Here is a 21,480-nt window from a genome sequence, read left to right as displayed (position 1 = left end):
CAACTCAGGCATCCTCTTTAGCATAACTATTGTGTGCTCATGACAACTCTCCATTGTCAGCCCTGTACCACTGCCCACTGGCATTTCAGTCCAATATGGAGGTAAAAAGGCAACAGAGAAGGTAACTAGCTCCCACATTCAAAATGAAGTTGGCAGTTTGGTAAAGATGTATAGAGAGTTCATAATCTCACATGTATAATTTATGAATTCTGATTCCCCAAATCTCCATGCAATCCTTGGCTCTTTGAGCCTGCCAGCAAGGGTGTTAATTAGTCCTAATGGGTTGGGTCTCTCTAGAGCGTACTCTAGGGTGACCACTTTCACGTTCCTGGACTACGGGACATTCTGGCACCTGCGGGAACAGTGGGGACCTGCCCCTGCCTGCATTACCTCGTATGCAGCGTGTGTGTGAGATCATGCCGGAGGGGGTGGAGCATTGTGCTATTCAAAATGGCGCCCTACGGTCCAATACTGGTCAAAACTACATCCCACAGGGGATAAACGTCTCTGAAAAAGGACTGTCCAGAGTGAAGCCGGACTAGCAGCCCAGACCAAATTCAAACCAGCAGCCTCCCATGGTGTTACCAACCCCCTGTGCTACCCAGTCCCACAGAGCAAGGGGAACCCCTGAGGAGCGAGCCCATCCTTCTAATTTTGAATGACCCAGTTCTAAACTTTAAGTGAACCTAAAAATAAGCCAATGGTGTTATCTTGAGCGCTCGTACGTCTCCCACAAAGCCGCCTGCCAAGATTCACTTACGAGTTCGGCTCGTCCTTAATTAAAACATATGAGTCATGGTGACAGGTGAACAAGCTGCCAAGCGCCTCGAGTGCACATGAATATTCGGGGCTGCTGGAGCCATTAAAAGCGAGGAAGGACGCAGCAGCAGATAAATTAAGTGACAGACCGTCATCTCGCAGCCCACTCGCATTCATTTGCGGGCCCGGGCTCTGAATCAGGGTCTAACGCGTTTTGCACAATGGGAGCGGTGCTGGAAGAGGATCCGGAGGGAATGCAGCCAGCGCTGCCATCCCAGCGGGTTGGACGTCACATATCTCCCTCGACAGCTGCATTTTAACACTGGAAATACTTGTAAGCGCTTCGGAGCGAGAGCCGCCGCTTGCTACATGTATGTGCAGCGCCGAGCACAATGGGGCACCCATTTCACTAGGGCCCTCTAGGGGCTACCATAATACACAGAGATTATAACTGCACTCGAGGGCAATGGGGAGACTAGATAGATCAGGGATTGGTAATGGGCGACACAGCCTTTCACTCCTAGCCACAGCAGTTTGTGTCTTGTGACCGAGAGGCAGCGTGGTCTGGTGGTGAGGCTAGAGGCTGAAAACCCAGACGTTCTTGGCTCTGCTTGCAGCTGGCAGTGAGACAGCGCATGGTAAGGAGGATTACCCCACAAAACACACGTGGCCATCTCCACCACGCGGCCATCTCCTCCATCTTCCTGATCCAGAGAGATGCTGTCACCTAGACCAGACGAGGCAGGAACGAGATGACATCCCCGTCTCCATGGCTACATCCTGAGCTGGGAAGCCAAGGTTCCTGCTCTGTGCTGTGTTAATTTCCTTTCTCATCTTACTCCTCCCTACCTTTTGTCCTCTCTTTGCCTTCTGTCTAATCAGAGCCCAGCTAAGCCAGCCGGGGCAGATCTAACCTCACAATAATTTGCTGCGACCAGCGTGGCAGACCCCTGAGCAGCCGGGTCCTGGTAAAGAAAGCACCCTACAGACTGGGCAGACAAAAGGAAAGGAACCTGCCAGGTATATTCCAAAGCCAGTGTCCAGGACCGGGTGCTCTGTGGTGCGCTTCGCCTGCCAGCCACTGAACTGCAACCCAGAGAAAGAAGCTGCCTTTTCTCTCTTCCTTTTCATATACATTTGACTTAAGAAGGAGAGAGCATCAGAAGCCAGCAACAGAGCCCGGGAGCTGCTGCTCAGAACCAATTTCCTTTGCCCCCCAAACCGGGGAGCTGATGCCGTTCAAACGATTGTCAAGTTAGGAGGATTTTTCTCTTTAAAAGATTCTGCCCAAGTACCGGGAGAAGAAGGAAGAACAGGCCTGTGGTTCGGTTGTCAGCCTGGTGCTCAGAACACTTGGGTTTGATTCCTGACTCCGCCCCAGATTTCCTGCGTGACCTTGGGCAAATCACTTATTCTCCGTGTGGAACATCAGTACCTGACGCCGCAGGGGTGTGGTGAAGATAAATCCGTTAAAGGTTGTGCCGTGCTCTGGTACTGTGTTAATGGGGCCATGTAAGTACCGCAGGTAGAAAGAAGCAAGTTTGTTACAATGGAGATTAACTGACCGTTGAATGCGTTGACTGTCTTTTAAAATTCTCCCCTTATTTTTCTGCAGGTTCAATAGGTGTTATAATATGGAGATATACCTATCTCATAGAGCTGGAGGGGACCTTGAAAGGTCATTGAGTCCAGTCCCCTGCCTTCACTAGCAGGACCAAGTATTGTCCCTGACAGATTTTTGCCCCAGATCCCTAAGTAGCCCCCTCAAGGATTGAGCTCACAACCCTGATTTAGCAGGCCAATGCTCAAACCACTGAGCTATCCCTCCCGCAGTTTAATGTTTAAACTAATTCCTTGCTTCTTGGGAACAAGCCAACCCCAAGCCCTGGCCACTGGACCCCGAACCCAATTCCTTTTAATGCTGGGGCAGAAAAAGGTAACACCAAAGGCCCTGGTTTTCCAGGGATGGTCCCTGATTTCAGTAAGAGCTGCAGATTTCTGATCATCAGGGCCATGTAGGATCAATTTAGAAGCATCTTTAACTCGCCCCCAACTGGTCCTCCCCACACACCCCATCCCCCAGCCAGGGTGGGAAGCAAAGAATGCAGCCTGCTTGTGAAGAGCAGTGAATAGCTCCTCTCAAAGGCAAACCCCTGGGCTGACTCCAGCCTGCTTCAGTGAGGTTTATCATGGCGGCCCCAACGCGGGGACAATCCTGCAATGCCCCATCTAGTAAATAGAGCCACGCTCCCAACCGCTCCCCTGGTGACCCTGCCAAAGAGGAAGGCCCGTGCCAGCTGGCCCAGAAAGCTCCCTCTCAGCTTGTCACTTCTCCAGCCTTGCCCTCGGCGGGTAGAGCCAGGAACCAGCATTAATACTGGCTGTGCTGGGCCTTCTGCTGCCGTGCCAGGAGGGGAGAGCAGCAGAGGGGCTGGCTGGTGACGGCATTGGGGGCTTCTCCCTTGGATCGTGACTGGGGCAGCAATGATGGCCCATCCATCCTGCGCGTGCTGCCCCATGTCCTGCCAGCTCAGTGCAGCTTGTCCCTCCCCTTGGCCTCCTCCCCCCACAAGCCGCTCCACCTTCCCCACCCCCCATCTCCATGCAACCTCCTGCCCGGCCGCGGGGTCCGGAGGAGGGCATCATGTCGGCTCCGTGCCCTCGTATCAGAGCAGACTCCTCCCCAGCTGTAAGAACAAACACTCCTTCCTGAGACTGGCCCGAGGGGCAGGTAGCTACACATTTCTCCATCTCCTGCTGCTAGAGCCTTGCCCTGCCCTTTCCAGCCCGATCTTCCCTGGCGAGGTTTGTGCCAGTTGAGAGGACAGGAGCCTGCTGTTGTTTTATCAATTTGTCTGCTAAGCGCTAAGCAACCTTATAGCACTGGGGAAACCAACAACCTACATCCTCCTCCTCTAAACCCCCTGGGGCTGGCCCTGTAACAAATACTGGTGCTACACAGACAGACCCCCCAGGCAGCCGCGGGTGCTAACCTCACCATACCCGCTGGTAGGATTTGGAGCACCTCTGCCCCCCTCTGCTCTCTGCACGCTGCCAGTGAACGCACTGCACCCAGGAAGCGCCGGTCTCAGTAAACACGTGTCACAGGTGATGTCGGGCTGGAAGGGGCCTTGAGAAGTCACCTAGTCCAGCCCCCTGCGCTGCGGCAGGACAAGGTAAGCCGAGGCCATATCCCTGACAAGGGGTTGTTCTTAAAAAGCCTCCAGTGATGGGGATTCCATCACCTGTTCCAGACCTGAACTCCCCTTAGAGTCAGGAAGTTTTCCCCTCAGATCCAACCTAAATCTTCCTTGCTGCACATTAAGTCCATTGCATCTTGTCCTGCCTTCAGTGGACATGGAGAACAATTGATCCCCATCCACACCACCAGCTCTCCCAGCCACAGCTGGCCCTGCTAGGTACCCTGTTAGCACCAAGGCCAGGGGATTGGCTAGTGTAACGCCAACAGACCCCGCTCGGCGGTGGGCGGGATCGAACCTGGGACCTCTGAAGCTTAGTGTATGAGCCTCTACTGCATGAGCTAAAAGCCAGATGGCTCTTAGCTAAGGCTATAGCAGACTCATTAATGCACTGCTACAGACTAGGGACCGAGTGGCTAGGCAGCAGTTCTGCAGTAAAGGACCTAGGGGTTACAGTGGACGAGAAGCTGGATATGAGTCAACAGTGTGCCCTTGTTGCAAAGAGGGCTAGCCACATTTTGGGCTGTGTAAGTAGGAGCACTGCCATCAGATCAAGGGACGTGATCATTCCCCTCTACTCGGCATTGGTGAGGCCTCATCTGGAGTATTGTGTCCAGTTTTGGGCCCCACACTACAAGAAGGATGTGGAAATATTGGGAAGAGTCCAGCGGAGGGCAACAAAAATGATTAGGGGGCTGGAACACATGACTTATGAGGAGAGGCTGAGGAAACTGGGATTGTTTAGTCTGCAGAAGAGAAGAATGAGGGGGGATTTGATAGCAGCTTTCAACTACCTGAAAGGGGGTTCCAAAGAGGATGGATCTAGACTGTTCTGAGTGGTACCAGATGACAGAACAAGGAGCAATGGTCTCAAGTTGCAGTGGGGGAGGTTTAGGTTGGATTTTAGGAAACACTATTTCACTAGGAGGGTGGTGAAGCACTGGAATGGGTTCCCTAGGGAGGTGGTGGAATCTCCTTCCTTAGAGGTTTTTAAGGTCAGGCTTGACAAAGCCCTGGGCTGGGATGATTTAGTTGGGGTTGGGCCTGCTTTGAGCAGGAGGTTGGACTAGATGACCTCCTGAGGTCCCTTCCAACCCTGATATTCTATGATTCTATGAATCTCTAGATGGTCTAGGTGCCACTAGAGGGGGAACAGAGCACCACACCAAGCACGCCTGGGTGACACCATGTCCACCCTCCCAGGGCTCTCCCCAGGTCAGAGACAATGCGTGCATGGGTAGGGCGGTGCCCTACAATTGCCCACACTGCGGATAAAGAGGCCGGGAAGCCTCGGTCTGTCGGTCTGGCACTAGACAGCACGCCTACAGTAGGAAGGACCTAGAATGCCATCCCTGTGATATAAAATTATTCTGCTTAACTGCCAGGGGGCAAATTTGTCACATACACATGGGAGAAAGAAGAAGGACAAAATGCAGGGTCAGCTATAGGTAGTCAGGAAGTTCCTTCGAGAGGAAATGTAGCCAAACTCCAAACCTGGAGACAATGGACCTTTCTGTGCCTGCGTCCTGTAGATAGCTAACCGCTTAGTTTGCAAAATAAGCAAGGAGGAGGGGGCAAATAGATGAACAATAAGGGGTCATAAGAGGGGCAGATACATGTAGCTTGCTAATTATGTATGGTAATGATGGCAAATTTTGGCCAATCATAGAGCGATAGATTATCATAAGCAACTGCATATAATGCTTTGGTGTAAGTGTTTTCTTTGTTCTTGCTGACTTATGAGCTCGAACCCAATTGCAATTGAAATAAACGGATCGCCCCTCCCGGGGCTCCTTGCTTGATTAGCTGTGTCCGTCTCTCCTTATTCCTCAGCTGGAACGGACAGAAATTTCTATGACACCTGTCTCTCATACTGACCAGAGCCAGACATCCCCGAGACCACCAAACCCTCAGCTCACAACCGCACCCCACAGAGTCTCTTCACAGGCTCGTTGTCTGCTGCACCAGGAAGCACCCGGCACTTGAGAGAGGAACAAGATTTGGAGGGCAACTAACAGACAGCCCAGCTTGGAGAGGTGGGGCTGCAAAGGGTGTTCAGACAATCCAGGGCACTGCCACTGACTAGCAAAGCATAGGGTAGTTTGCATCCCCAGATGTCTAGGGCTGGGTCTGTGTATCAGGGCAGGGGGCCCAGTCTGACCCAGTCACCCAGGAGAAGGTCCCACAGACTGGGCCTAGTGCTGGGGATTCTGGAAGCCTCTGGGGCACCGATTGGATTCCACGTGGGTCTGGGCAGGCTCAGCTCTTCCCAGCTCCTGGCTACCTCAACCCCCTTCTGCATAAGAGCAGCAGGGCAGACACCAAGCAGGAGCCTGAGGACTAAGCCGCCAAGTCCCAAGCCACGGCCCTTCCCACGCACAGCTCAGCGAGATGCTCTGAGCGGCAGGCAGCCCGCCTCCCTCCAGCGCGTGCCCCACGGCGAGGGCCGGCGGGCCCAGGACTCGTGCACGTACCGATAGGTGACGGCTTGAAGCGCCCGGCAGTAGCAGCTGGCCAGCCAGAGGGAGCGATCTGTCAGGATGTTGGGGCAGTGTGAAATCCGCAGGATGAGCAAGTTCCCGCCCGTGGCCTTCAGCAAGGACTCCAGCCCGGCTTCGAGGCAGCCCCTGAGGAGACGGAACCAGCGAGCTCAGCAGCGGCAGCGCTCACTGCCCTGCTCTCAAAGGGCAACGTGGGAAACGTAGCCCTGAAAGCCCAGTGGCCAGGCCAGAGAGCAGCTGCTGGGAGGAAAGGTGGAGCCCCGTTCCTTGGGACACTTCACCCGGGACTGAGAAAAAGCCACAAGGAGCAGCCCTGCCCTGGCCAGGGGCATGGACTAGAGTCCAGGGATTTCAGTGGAAATTAGCTGCCGAAGTACCTTTGAGGATCCGGGCCTAGATGACATAGCTCGCTCCCACCTGTCAGTGCAGCCATGCTGCGATGAAGGCCACCTCCTCTTCCTCAGCCTTGCTCGTCACGTTTGGTTTGGATGGCGGGGGCCCAGGCCAGGCAACCGTACGCGGGTGTTCCCCCTCCCTCGCCCTGTCCGCCTGACCCAGACTCGTGCAATACCAAGGGCAGATCCAGACTCCACAGGAAGGGTCTCAAGCACCCTGGATTAGTGTGGGTGACAGATTTGCTCCTTCTTCCTTCCCCTGCCTCATTGCAGGCTGTTTCTCCTCCATCCTCGCCTTTCCCGCTCCTCTTCTCCCATCCCAAGACGTCCTGGAGGCAGGTCACTAGCACCCTCACCCCGGCTGCAGACAAACACCGCCGAGGTCTCATTGACTTCTGCTACACGGATCTAAGACTGGCCTTTACCGACCCTCCATCAAACCTGTCCCCCAGTCCTGCCTCCACCATCCCAGCCCGTCCCCGGCCAGCTCTGTGCCCTTCAAGCCCAGCTTTGTTCAGACAAATACCATAGCAAACATCCCCAGCTCCTGCCAGCGGGAGTTTCAGTCCTGCCCGGCCATGGAGTATTAACAGTGGGGGGACCCCAGTATTTTGGATGAGTAGGGACTGCATTTCTGATAGCGACCAAAGCACTAAAGGAGGGGTTCTCAACCGCGGCTGGGGGCCACCCTGCCTGTTCTGTACCAGTCAATGAGAGGGGTTTCCCAGGGGTCCCACAGAGGTACTGGGATGGGAATGGGGGCTCTGGTATGGAAGAGGCTGAGATCCACCAGCACTAAGCAATCCCAGGGACAGGAACCAAAGCAGTGATAACTGGGGGTCTCTTCAGGGCAGGAGCCCTTGTAGCTTGGAAGCTATTAACGTTCTCCCAGTGGAGCATTAAATGGACAAGCCAGAGCTACCGCAGCAGTGATGTCTCTATGGGACAACAGAGACCCGGGTATTAAAAGGTCAGCGACGCTGCCCGTGTTGGCAAATGAGCTCCTTATGGAAACGGATGGATTGGCTACGGAGGTGGAAAGGGGAGCATCTTGTGGGGGCTCACCGGGTGCTTTTCATGTACTCCTCCTTGCTCTCCTTCTTCCCTCTCAGCCGTGGCTTGAGGTTCTGCAGCGTGAGGGAGTGCGTCTGGGTGCACCATTGCGACAGCATGCCCAGGAACTGCAGGGGGAAGCCAGACCCACCCCCAGTGAGAAAGAGACGCACACCAGGACAGGAGAACCTGCAACCAGGAGAGACAGCGCCGGCCTCTCCCCCTGCCCCTGGGTGGGGATGGTGGGGCCAGAGCACCACTCGCACACACGCGCTCATGCACAGGGTGTGTCTATGCTTCAAACAAACACCCGGTCCCCCGTGGCGCCAAGTCCCAGCGCTCCGGTTGCAAGGCTAAAAATAGCAGCATAGACATTCCCGATCGGGCTGGAGCCTGGGCTCTGAAACCCGGCGAAGGGGGAAGATTCAGCCCAAGCCGGAACGTCTACCCTGCTGTTTTTAACCTCGCAGCCCCAGGCTCTGAGACTCGGTGCCATGGGTTTTTCTTTGCAGTGTGACCATATCCATAGAGGGAGAGGTGCGCATGCTCTCAGCTGTCACTGAAGACCTTGGAGATAGCAGCCCCAAACAACATGCACAAACACACACACACAGCTGCCATCACAGACCTCGGAGACAGGACCAGAGGACAACACGCACAAACACACATGTACATCTACATCGCTGCGCACACGCCAACCGAAGGGCTTGTTTGGTAAATTAAAACGTTTCAGCTACGGGAAAAACCCGGTTTTCATGTATTAAAAAATGTCCATCCCAATTTTGACAGAAAACCGGGGCTCAGAAAGGAAGGGCGGGGCTGCGTTAGCCCCTAAGAAATGGGCCCCACACTGCTGCCCTCTCTGATGTTTCTGTGGGCCCGGCTCTGTCCCGGGAAGTTCCCTGTGGGGCCTGGCTGGAGCCCCACGGCTGGCTGGCCCTTTACCTTCGATGACACCCTGGCGTTCTCCAGCAGCACCCGGGTCCACACGGCAGGGTGGCGCGCCACGAATTTCCAGTCCTTGCAGACCTCGGCAGCCTTCAGCAGGGTCTTGGTGTCGAGGTAGGTGAAGATGCAGAAGAGAGCAGCTCGCATCTTGAGGATCTCCGGGCTGATCACCTCGTTGGAGCGGGACGGGCTGCCTCTCTCGGGCCGGACGGCCTTCCCGCCGCCCCCCTCAGACCTGGCTGTGTGACAAACACCATCAGCGGGGGCACTGTGTGGGGAGGGGGAGACAATACAGGAGAGCGGCTGCGGGGCGGGGGTGGAGTTTGTGGATAAAGTTTTCCCAGGCGTTTAACAGCTCCCTGTGCCTCAGCGTGCATTCAAAATAATAACCCTTCACCCTCTTCTAGCACCTTCCCTCCGGGGATCCCGGAATATTTTATAAACAACAACAACAGATGTCCTGGGAGTTTGGTCTGTATCGTTATCCCCATTTGAACAAGGGGGAAACTGAGGCACAGAGTGGTGCAGTGACTTGCCGAAGGTCAAAGAGAACAACGGAACCCAGGAGTCCTGAATCCCAGCCTCCCACCACCCCAGGAATGGAACCCAGGAGTCCTGAATCCCAGTCTGTCCCCTCCCCACCATGAATGGAATCAAGGAGTCCTGAGTCCCAGCCCCACCCCCTTCTCAGGAATAGAACCCAGGAGTCCTGAACCTCAGCAACCTCCAACCTCCCCACAAATGGAACCAGGAGTCCTGAATCCCAGTCAGCTCCCCACCCCGCAGGAAAGGAACCCAGGAGTCCGGAATCCCAGTCGGCCCTCTCCTGCCCAAGGAATGGAATCAGGAGTCCACCTCCGTCCCTCCATGAAAGCAGCAGGGTATGTCAGCTGGCCCCTGCACTGCCCCACCATGGGCTTCAACCTCAGCCAGGGGCGGCTCCTCCCGCAGCGAGAGGCTAGTTCGTTTTCCAGGGTCACCCCGGGTTGCAACCAACGTGCCGGGGGGGGGGGCGCAAACGTGCGGGCAGTTCTTGCAGCGCAGACACCTGTTGACCAGAGCCGAAGTGTGACACCCCCCCACACCCCCCCCGCAACTCATCTCACTCAAGCCGCGAGCGAACCGGGCTGGGGTTTAGATCTGGGGTGCGGCCATGAAATGCGTCCTCTCCTTTTATCGACCCCCCTGGCCCAGCCTCCTGGTCCCTGGCAGAGAGGGCCTGGCTTTAGTGCGGGTACTGTACCAAGCACAACTCCCACTGAGGGGAGACCCCGGGCCATTTCGTAGACCTGGTGTAATCAATCGCAACTCCAGTGGCCTAAACGGAGTGGCAACTGCTTACACGGGCTCTGAATCCGGCCTCGTGTCTCAGCATTAGCTCTGATGGCCTGGACCCCCCTCAATCGTCCCCTAACACACTTTGGATGTGCAAGAAAAAACATTCCTGATGCCCCGGCTTGTAGTGTTTTAGCTGCTCCATCGCCATGGTAACCGAGTTCACCTCTCTGGCAGAATGGGATTGAAAAAGCCAGGGCTCTGATTTACAATGCTAACACCTCACATTCCCTGAGAGGGCCTCTCTCATCCGGGAGACTCCTGCCCACGCTCTCTAGATCACGTCACTCAGCCCCGACGTGCAGCCAGTTCTGGGGCGGAACACAGCAGCTGCTTAGCGGCATGCCACTATAGTCTGGGACATCCTGTGTTAGGCAGGAGATCAGACTAGATGATGGGGAAGGACCCTTCTGGTCTGTGAAGAGGTGAAGAAGAGCGCTGTGTCTTGCGGAAGCTGCAGGGGGAACGGAAGGAGGCAGAACGTAATTATGGGGATTCGTGTCGTTTTTATGGAAAGCGCCAGGGGACCTTTAACAACCACAAAGGGGTAGGAACATTGGCATTGCTGGCCTGGATCCAGCCCAGGGTCCATCTAGATCACCGTCTCCAACAGTCACCAGCTCCAGCTGCTTCAGAGGAAGGCGTAAGAACCCAACGTAGCAGATGTGAGATGATCTGCCCCAAGAAAGGTCTTGTCCTGGTCTCTAATAGCCCAGAAGCAGGAGGTCTAATATCTCTTCCAGTGTTTTTATCATTAGTTATGCAAGGTCTGGACATTCCCACTAGCCATATCCCTCTTTGCAACTTGCTAAATTCTTGACTTTCTATCAATCCAGGGGGCGGCCTCAGCCGGAGACCATGTGCAGCCCAATCTCCCTTCTCGAGGGCAGGGATCATTTTATAGACTTTTATCCGGTCTCCTCCTATTCATCGTCTTTCTCAAGTAACAGTCCCATATTTTTCCAGGCCCTTGATCGTTCTGGTCACCCTTCTCTGACCCCCTCCAATTCTGCAATATCTGGTGTGAGGTGGGGTGCCCAGCCCTGCACCCAGTCTCCAGATGAGGCCGCCCCATTGATTTGGAGAAAGGCATTGGAATATTTTCCGTGTTATTCTCCACCCCACTCCTGCTTCATCCCATTGTCTTGGTTGTGATTTTTGGCTGCAGCGGCACGTCAAGCAGAGGTTTTCACTGAGCTGCCCACAATGGTGCTCAGGTCCGTTACAAGAGCAGGTACAGTCCATTGAGTAGCCTAATGTGCATTACTTCGGAGCTCAGTTTTCCATCTCCCCCAGGCGCCAGTACCCCCCCATCCTTCAGCAGGCTGGAGGTGCAGGGTTCAGAGGGAAGAGCACCACCTACTGAACTGTCACCACCACTGCCGGGGTTTCCCGGCCAACTGTGGGTCAGGGTCGCCCCTATGTCCGGGCAATGGGGTTCCCCTCACCACTGGGATGGAGACTCACCCATCAGCCTGCAGCTGTTGAGGGGTCTCGCCAGGTTCGCCTCCGGTGGGATCCGGGGGTCCTGCTCCCACACCTCGGCCTCCGACTCGGTCGTCCTGGAGCCCACGTCCGAGACGTCCCCCTCTTCCCCCTCGGTGCTGTTGCGGTACGGCCTGCGGTGCCAGTTCTGGATGGCCTGCCTCCGGAGCCCCGAGCTGCGGGCTGCCGCGGGCCGCTCGAAGCCGCCGTCCACGCCCCGGCTCTGCCCGCCGTGGTAGGGGTGCCCGTCGGCATTCTCCTCCGGCTGGTACGGCTCGGCGCCATCGCTCTCGTAGCAGCCCGAGCTCTGGGAGACGGCCTTCACTCGGCTGGAGGCCCTGCGGGGATACACAGCCGGGTAAAGGGGGTGCGATGGGGAACTGGATCCAGAGCTCCAGGGACGGTGGGGTGGCCGCGCACCCCAAACCCCAAAGTCCTGCTTACAGAAGAGCCCCCTGTTTATTTCAGGCACATGGAGGGGTCTCTGTATCTCGATGGCGAAGACGTGGCTAGGGGATAGCTCATCTGGAGCAGGCAGGGCTAGCAGTGTCCCATCAGATGCTCCCAGCCTGCAACTTCCCTGAGTTTCTAGGACAGTTTGCCTAAAGCCGCCTGACATTCCCCCACCTGGCGCTGGGGGGCCCCCAGCCCTTTGCAGCAGGTGGTGAGGAGGCCAGCCGATTAGCTGGAGAGAAGTCAGGCTCGGGGCCAGCCTGGGCGACATGAACCTGGTTTAACTGGGACTTCATTAAAACAGAGGTTGTGCTGCATTTGGTTCCTCTAGTCCCCTGGCCCTGCCTCATAGGGCATGTCTACACTGTGATCACAGGGCGTGAGTGCGGCTCAGCTTTCCTCTCCCTAGCCTGGGTCCTGGAGCAGGGAAGCCAGGGCAACCCGCGCTTCAGCATGGGCCAACTGGAACCCTGGGTACTTCCTGGTGGGACTCACCCGTGCTGAAGGCTGCGGCCAGTAGCTGGGCTAGCTAGGCTCCATCTACACAAACGGCTGTCACGCCCTGTGGTCACAGTGCAGACCGACCCAGAGCGGGCGGCAGTGGGCTCTAGACAGCACTTCCCAGAAATCAGCCATTTGCAGGACAGGCAACGAGGAGAAAGCGGGCACCTGGCCAGTCCATACTGTAGCTGCAGGGAATTTGAGGGGGATACCTAGGAGGCAGAGTCTAGGATAAAGGGCTCAACTCCCCTTAACGCTCCTATGCTTACAAAGAGCTAGTGGGCCAAACCCATCTCTGGAGTAATGCCACTAAATCAAGAGAGTTATGTTAGGGATGAATCTACCTCCGTATGGCAAAAAGATGCACCACCAGCTATTTTAACGTACATTAGGTTCTGCTTAATAGCAACCCGGATATGGACAACTCCCGGTTAACAACAACGTTTTGCAGGGAACCAGTCCCATCCCAGTGACTTTAAAGTTCATGGGATTCGGCTATCGGCATGCACTTACGAGCAGCACTTTGGGGAAGAAAGGTCCCAACTGCAGGCAGGCTTGCAAGGCTGCACCCAGGGAAGGAAATGCTGGGACGTGCTGAGCCGTGACCCCCAGAGAGGGGGTACCGGACAGCTCTGTGGGGTCCCGAGCTCCCCTGCTTCCTCTAGAAAGCCCTGGCCTCTGGGCTGCAGCCCCCGTTGCTGCCCTGCCTGGATACAGGTTGGCAGGGCGGCAGCCAGGGATGGCACAGCCCAGCACTTCCCTCCCTGGCTGCAGCCTCGTAAACCTGCCTTCACGCATTGGCAGCCGTCAGATAACGGCAACTTTCTGCTGGCAACCGAGGGGTCGGTAATGAGCGGAATCCACTGCATTTAAAAAGATCTGAGCGGACAGTCAGTCCCAGAGCGAGAGCCAGTGAACTGGGTGTCCCGTTCTCTCTCTCTCATTCCCGACACCTGAGACAATGGGAACCGCCTCGCCTGCTGGTACCTGGGGTCACCCGCTTAATAGAGCTGAAAGCGCAGATCTCAGAGACCAGCCCCAGCTGGGGCGTGGGCGGAAAAGTCCGTTCTTCCAGCTATACCGTTCCATTAAACCTTTCAGAGACACCACCGTGATTCAGATGCAACTTCAGCCTCACGTCTGGGTCAAATGCACCTTAACTGCTTGGAAACACACTATCAAAGGAGGCCGGATGTCAAAACGTCCCTGTCCTGTTCTAGTAAAGATTTCTGCAGCCCAGTCTTACACCTTGGTGCGTCCCACAAGATCACAGGGAGAGAGGAGAAGAATCAACCCACCCACCTATCCCGGTTCCTTCAGATCTCTGACTTCAAAGCATTTCTACAACTCAACATGGCAAACAGCTTGAGATCAGTTATACAGACACGTCCAGCTGTGACATTCCCCCCCACCCTCCAAAGGACCGGGCAGACCTGCAGCCACCCAGGTCCAAGTTTGAAAGAAAAGGAAAGGCAGATCAAAAGGAAAAAAACGCCATCCTTCATACTACTCCGACTGGCTGTAACCCGGGAAGGCTCAGCACATGCAAAGAAGCTAGGAAGCAGAATTTCAGGCTGTCGCAGAAGACAGTTTCTGGGTGGGCATTTGCCAGCCGCCGGCAGAGAATTCCACCGGAAAGGAACCACAGGCTTCTTCCACGCCCTAGGGACCACCAGCAAAACCCACTCAGCCAGCCCCCCGTCTGTTGGAGAGGATATGAGCCAGGAGTTGCCCATGCTGTGTGGGTGCACATACATGGACGACATAGGCACTGATCCGGGCCCAGCCCTGTTTCATGCTGGGAAAGGCTCCCCTATGGGAAAAGGATGTTGGGCAAAAGACAAGGCCAAGGCGTATGGAGATTGCTTACCCCGTGCTAGAGGACGATCTCTGATTGGACTCCGCGTAGGAGCTGTGGGCAGCTGCCCCGGGGCCGGCGTGCCTGTCCCTCTGGGGCGAAAGGAAGGAAGAAAAGGAGACCAGACACTGAAAGCCTTTCAGACTCATTCAATGAGGGAAAAGCCAGTTGGCTAAAGCCTCCCCCAGGGGATAACCTGACTGACTGCGTGTGGACATGCCAGGCACTGAGAGGTGACACTGGTGTAATGACGCCAGTATCAGTAGATCACCAGGATGCAATGCAGCCGCTCCAGCACAATAGCTCCTTGGCCAGCTGTGCCATATGGGCAAACAGGGTTGGTTCCAGCCCCGGCACAACTCCCAGCCCACCTTGGAGTCTGCTCTCCAGTCCAAAGATGCAGGATGAGATCCCATTTATACAGCGCCTTGCACTTTACAGGCCGGGCTTGACTTGCCCTTGAAATGTGGCCACTTCTGGGGTGGACTGTGCATGCTATTGTGCCCCAAGAGCACTACACAGAAAGGGGGATTGAAGAGCAAATTGGCCCCTCCCCAAAATCCACCTTTTTTTCCCCCCTTAATGTTGAAGATTGTTCCCTAGGTTGGAAATTGTGGGCGGAGCCTGGGGCTAACAGCCCTGCTCTAGCAAGAGCACTAGGGGAGCTTTTAATAGTAGATACGTCGGGATGGAAGGGACCTCAAGAGGTCAACTAGTCCACTGCGCCAGTCTCCTCAAGTAGCGATGGGACAGTGGCTCAGGACTGAATCAGTGGCCTCTCATGAACCACCACCACCCCCAGTCCCAGAACAACATTTTCCACGGTGGTCTCCCATCCAACCATTGATCCCACTCAATGTTGCTTAGCTTGCAATGCAAGCAGCCCTTACTAGACAATAGCACAGATGGGAGAGAGAAGGCTGGCAAAAGCACCCAGGGAGGAACGTGGCTTCCCCTAGAGCACGGCAAGCAACAGACCCAATTGGCCCGACGCTAAGAGGAGATACCGGTCTGCTGGCGCCCTTGGAGCCGGGCACGCTGCACCTTCCCAGGCTGCCGTTGGGGGTGGTGCTGCAGCTGCTGCTGATGATCTGCAGCTGCTTCTCCGCCCGGTCGGCCCGGTCCAGGAGCTCCTCGATGAACTGCTGCAGCCGCACCTTGGCGTTGGCCTCGCGGGCCGCCGTCTCCTTGAGGAACTGGTCTATCTGGACGACCTCCCTGGCGCAGGGGAGACAGCGAGAGGCAGAGGTGAAAACGCAGTCAGGCCGCCCTTCCCCCGGCGGATCCCGCCGCCCCCCGCCACACGGCAGCTCGCAAAGCTCTGGGAACCAGGGGAGTATCACCAGCCCTGTTCGAACGACCAGGAAACGGAGGCACAAAGGTTAGTGGTCTGATTTCCAGAGGTGCCAAGCCCCTGCCGCCTCCCACCCTCCATCAGCCTCATCCCATCACCCATAACCCCACCCCAACCCTGTCCCTTGGCCCACCGCATCATATAACCCACCCCACCCAACCTCCTCCCACCCTGATCCCCACATGCCCTGCACCAGTTCATAGAATCATAGAATATCAGGGTTGGAAGGGACCTCAGGAGGTCATCTAGTCCAAACCCCTGCTCAAAGCAGGACCTAATCCCAACTAAATCATCCCAGCCAGGGCTTTGTCAAGCCTGACCTTAAAAACCTCTAAGGAAGGAGATTCCACCACCTCCCTAGGGAACCCATTCCAGTGCTTCACCACCCTCCTAGTGAAAAAGTTTTTCCTAATATCCAATCTAAACCTCCCCCACTGCAACTTGAGACCATTACTCCTTGTTCCGTCATCTGGTACCACTGAGAACAGTCTAGATCCATCCTCTTTGGAACCCCCTTTCAGGTAGTTGAAAGCAGCTATCAAATCCCCCCTCATTCTTCTCTTCTGCAGACTAAACAATCCCAGTTCCCTCAGCCTCTCCTCATAAGTCATGTGCTCCAGACCCCTAATCATTTTTGTTGCTCTCTGCTGGACTCTTTCCAATTTTTCCACATCCTTCTTGTAGTGTGGGGCCCAAAACTGGACACAGTACTACAGGTGAGGCCTCACCAATGTCGAATAGAGGGGAACGATCACGTCTCTCGATCTGCTGGCAATGCTCCTACTTATACAGCCCAAAATGCCGTTAGCCTTCTTGGCAACAAGGGCACGCTGTTGACTCATATCCAGCTTCTCGTCCACTGTAACCCCTAGGTCCTTTTCTGCAGAATTGCTGCCTAGCCACTTGGTCCCTAGTCTGTAGCAACATGAGATTCTTCCGTCCTAAGTGCAGGACTCTGCACTTGTCCTTGTTGAACCTCATCAGATTTCTTTTGGCCCAATCCTCTAATTTGTCTAGGTCCCTGTGTATCCGATCCCTACCCTCCAACGTATCTACCACTCCTCCCAGTTTAGTGTCATCTGCAAACTTGCTGAGAGTGCAGTCCACGCCATCCTCCAGATCATTAATGAAGATATTGAACAAAACCGGCCCCAGGACCGAACCTTGGGGCACTCCGCTTGAAACCGGCTGCCAACTAGACATGGAGCCGTTGATCACTACCCGTTGAGCCCAATGATCTAGCCAGCTTTCTATCCACCTTACAGTCCATTCATCCAGCCCATACTTCTTTAATTTGCTGGCAAGAATACTGTGGGAGACCGTATCAAAAGCTTTGCTAAAGTCAAGGAATAACACATCCACTGCTTTCCCCTCATCCACAGAGCTAGTTATCTCCTCATAGAAGGCAATTAGGTTAGTCAGGCATGACTTGCCCTTGGTGAATCCATGCTGACTGTTCCTGATCACTTTCCTCTCCTCTAAGTGCTTCAGAATTGTTGAACCAGTTCCAGTTCCCTGGGGTCTGGCTGGGAGAGGAGAGGGGAAGGGGATAGTACACTGAGGTACATTTCCAAGGGATTTAAGCTGTACATCCCCAGTGCAGGAGTCACCCAGCTCCCTGGATTCTTCGGGCCCGAGGCTAAGAGGTACAGAGAAGTCAGGGCTCCCGCTGGCGTTGGCAGGAGTCGCAGGTGCTCAGCGCTTGAGTCTAAACGAACTGGCCGATCTCACTGTCTATGTGTTGTGAGAATCCTCCCCCTCCGTGCTCAGCAGCCGTCGATCGTCCAGCCAGGGATGACGAGAAGCGCCCGAGAGAGACCGCGTTAAGTGGGGACATCTCTCCTGAAATATATCCCTGTTCGCTCTCCGCTCACCCATTTAACCCGACACCTTAATGGGGCTAGTTCCACCGACTGCCATTCATCCTCCCACAGGCCGGCCTTGCCGGGCCCAGGGTACCAGGAAGATACTGGCCAGCTTTATCTTCTGTGCCAGGTTCCGACAGGCAGGGAACACGGGGTGCACGTGAACCCCGGAATCTTAACCTGGGGCCAACTCTGCCCTGCCAGTGACCGTAACCATCCCTCTGCAGGGTTTATCACTGAGGGAAGAGGTGCCGTCAGGCTATTTTCCTTCTGATGCATTTAGATGGACTATTACAAGCCCTGCTTTAGGGAAGGGAAGACCAAGGTACAAAGTGGTGAAATTACTTGCCCACCAAGTCTCAGTTAGATGCAGGTATCCTGGTAGCCACTAGCTCACCCAGGAGATCTGCAACGGAGCTGGAGGTGGGATCCAGAGCTCCTGGCAGACTGGATTTCTCAGGCGGGATCATCTTGGCCAGGGGTGAAAGTAACTTAAAGGACTTACTGGTATGCAGGGCCGGGGTCCTGAGTGGGGCGGGGGGGGGGCTCAACTGGAAGGGGGCAGAGCCAGGAGACTTCTCTAGCCAGATCGGCTGTGTTGGGAAGGGGCTGACACGGAGGACATTCAGCATCAGATCGGTCACTTCTGTCAACCAGAGGCACTTGGCTGGAACAGAGGGCTCGGAAAACGAGACCTGCTACTTCTCACTGAAACAGCTCTGGCTGCGGAGCCCTGGATCCTGCTCCGTTTAATAGCAGAGCCACAGGAATCATGGGGGTCACCTCACCCCTCGCAGGTGGGGCCAGGGCAATGGGGAAAGCTGTGCACAGATTCTGCCTAAGAGCCCCCCACGGGCCTGATCCTGCCCCCCTGCACTTCGGACCCTGGCTAGCGGTGTCCCTCACTCGCCAATAAACAGAGTCGGGGCTTGGATCCTCCGGGCCTCAGCTACTCCGGCAGCATGGTGCCACCACTAATGTCACAACCCTGCGGGAGCCAAGCCCGTCTCCGACACCCACTGCGCTAGCCCTGGCAGGAAATTCTGGCGTCAGGTAGAGGGTGAAAACAGCAGCTGGAGCAGAGGAACTCTGGAGATGCCAGTTTATAAAAATGCTACAGTCCGAGTCACCTATTGCATCCACACCCACCCACCCAGTGCGATCTCCTGCAGCAACAGCCCCCCGCACACTACAGCGACCACTGGAGTCACGACCAGGCTTTGGGGTTATGACTAGAAAAAGACCGCAGCGCTGTTTGCACATTAGGGCTGGACGGGTCAGAGGGTTTGTGAAAAGCGACAGGGCATTTCCAGGCTGGGTCACTGGGTCAAATCCAGCCTAGATCAGCAGTGCCCAACAATCGCGGGTGGCCTCTGAATTGAGTCAGTCTCAGTCCGGTTCCGAGGGGAGCTGCTTCCCCCACCTGTGGAGGCCAAGCCACGCTCTCTACCCCAGAGTGGGGCCAGCCTGGCTGTGTTGTACCGACAGTGCTATCCCTTGGTACTGCTGGGAAGCTGTCATGTCTGGGGCGCTGACTATCCCGTGTATTTACATTAAAGGAGGGCGGAGAGCCCATCTCTTTGCAAATGCCCTTTTAAATTAACGAAGCACAGATGGGAACTGAGCAATGGTATATGTTCTCATAGCCCCACCAGCCTCCCCGTGCCCTTTAGTATCCACCTCACCTCCCTTTGGGGCTTGTTCCTTTGAGCTGCGCCGCAGCTCTGGGACAGCCTCCGAATCTTCCATGCCCAGCAGCAGCCCTGCTGCAAAGGGAGCGCAGAGGCTCAGTGCCTGCCCAACGGGGTCTCTCCGAGCCAGATGCCAGGCTGGGGGTGTTTGGCTTAAGGCAGGGTGCACCTGGCAAAACGCGAGTGCTGGGGCAGAGGCTGGCTCTTAGTTCGGTGCTTGTCCGGTGCCTAGCTCCTACGCGCTACGATCATGGATCGTTACAGGGTTTGGGGACTCAGTGTTGAGTGGCCACACGGTGACGCCTGCACCAGGACATCAGCCAGGAAGAAGCCTCCACCCGCGGAGGGCAGCTCTGTCTCTCTCTGCTAGCAGCAAAGTGCTCCCTGCCCCGACGTGCAGCTCGTCACGCAGCCCCGCACAAGTGTATTGTGACGCATGCCGCAACCCAAGCAGCGGCACATCATTGCGTCGCGCCGCTAATAGCTTCCCGCCACGACTGCGCCTCACGGCCTGATGGACGTGCTCCAGAGGACGGCCCCCGGGAGGGAGACTGGGAATCAGCCTCGGCGTTTGAACGGAAATTTACAATAAAATCCCAAAGCCCAGTAACAGACCAGCTTCATCTCAGTATCCAACACAATTACCGCTGTGTGCATAGATCACTGTAATACACACACCTGCCACCCACCCGCCGCACTGCAGAACCCTGGAAAAACTCGCCTGTGACGGGAGCTTTTTGTCATAGGAAATGCACCGGCAGAAACACAGCATGTAAAGACACTCGCACCCCCTTTAGCAAAACTGGTTTTTGTTCCCCTCCGAATAAATACCTGCCTGGAGTCGTCCCGCTAGAACATCCGAGGGACTCTGTAGAGGAGCCTGCAGCTCAGACTGGAGCTAGATTGGATGCATTGGAGTGATGCTACACAGGTGAGTAACCCCCCTGGACTTAATGGGACTCCTTAGATGTGCATTTGCAGAATCAGGGCCACGGTGAGCAGTGAGGACTGGCCACACGCGCCAAGATTATTAGTGGTGTTATTTATCATTTACTCTGCAATAGCACCTAGGAGCCCCAGTAATGGGGTCCTGGTTCATTGTGCTAGGTGCTGTATGTTTTTATTGCTATTAGGCAGGTGTATTATGGTAGTGCCTAGGAGCCCCAGTAATGGGGTCCTGGTTCATTGTGCTAGGTGCTGTACATTTTATTGCTATTAGGCAGGTGTATTACGGTAGTGCCTAGGAGCCCCAGTAATGGACCGGGACCCAATGGTGTGAGGTGCTGTACAAACACAGACCAAAAAGATGGTCTCTGTCCCCAAAAACTTACAGTCTAAGGATAAGGCCAGAGTCCCACAGGTTTGTATTTGGGGGTTGATGGAGTGGAATAGGGGAGAGTCAAAGGGGATGGGAGGTAGAGGGAGCAGGGCTGTCATAATTAAGATGCATCAGGTGATCATAAATTAGTATTATTTTTCTTCCCACCAAATCAAAGAACAGGGCCCCTTTGTGCCAGGTGCGGTACAAACATCAGAGAAAGAGGTTCCCTGCCCCAAAGAGCCTGCAGAGTCTCCAAAAAAGAACTAGGCAAAGAACCAATGAACTCTTCACGTGGGAGTGGATTGAAGATCTGAGGTTAAAAATGCATTCACAGTGCGCCCGCAGTGTAAGTGGAACAAAGGGGGGTGGGGGGGGGGGGGGGGCACGGCTGGCAAGCACACACAAAGCAGCTGGCAGAGAAAATAGTGAAATAGGTTAAGTCTAGCCAAAGGGGTTAATGGGAGTCTCAAGGCCATTCACAACCATGTCAGGGAGAAACAAGGGCTAGGGAGAACCTGGAGCCACTGATAAATGAGGAGGAGGTTGAAATTAATGACCTGAAACTGGCTAAGATGTTGAGCCCTTTTTGTAAATGCGTCGTTCCCCCAAAAGAAGTAGGAGCAATTGGGAAGAATATTGATATTAATCAGGTCAGGAAATATTTGGAAAATGGGCCCATACAGTAACTTCTGGCCCAGCTGCCATGCATCTTGGGGAACTGGCTGAGGGGCTCACTGCACTGGGGGGAAATCCTGGGTGAC

The 21,480-nt window shown here is 55.3% G+C and overlaps 1 protein-coding gene across 1 annotated transcript in view; it reads right to left on the bottom strand.

Annotated features, from left to right (window-relative positions):
- Positions 1-21,480, bottom strand: part of FBXO41 (F-box protein 41) — a 31,376-nt gene that overhangs the window by 6,191 nt on the left and 3,705 nt on the right. Inside the window, exons 2-7 of the mRNA XM_024203791.2 lie at positions 15,496-15,706; positions 14,501-14,580; positions 11,659-12,014; positions 8,854-9,095; positions 7,921-8,036; positions 6,434-6,586 (exon numbers count right to left, since the gene is read on the bottom strand). Of these exons, the coding sequence (XP_024059559.1) occupies positions 6,434-6,586; positions 7,921-8,036; positions 8,854-9,095; positions 11,659-12,014; positions 14,501-14,580; positions 15,496-15,706 (1,158 nt within the window). The remainder of the gene's footprint in view (positions 1-6,433; positions 6,587-7,920; positions 8,037-8,853; positions 9,096-11,658; positions 12,015-14,500; positions 14,581-15,495; positions 15,707-21,480) is intronic.

This window comes from Terrapene carolina, unplaced genomic scaffold (assembly GCF_002925995.2).
Source record: "Terrapene carolina triunguis isolate 2854851 unplaced genomic scaffold, T_m_triunguis-2.0 Scaffold633, whole genome shotgun sequence".
Classification (NCBI taxonomy): Eukaryota; Metazoa; Chordata; order Testudines; family Emydidae; genus Terrapene; species Terrapene triunguis.
The sequence above is the reverse complement of the archived record's forward strand: the minus strand, read 5'-3'. Positions and strand labels throughout refer to the sequence as shown.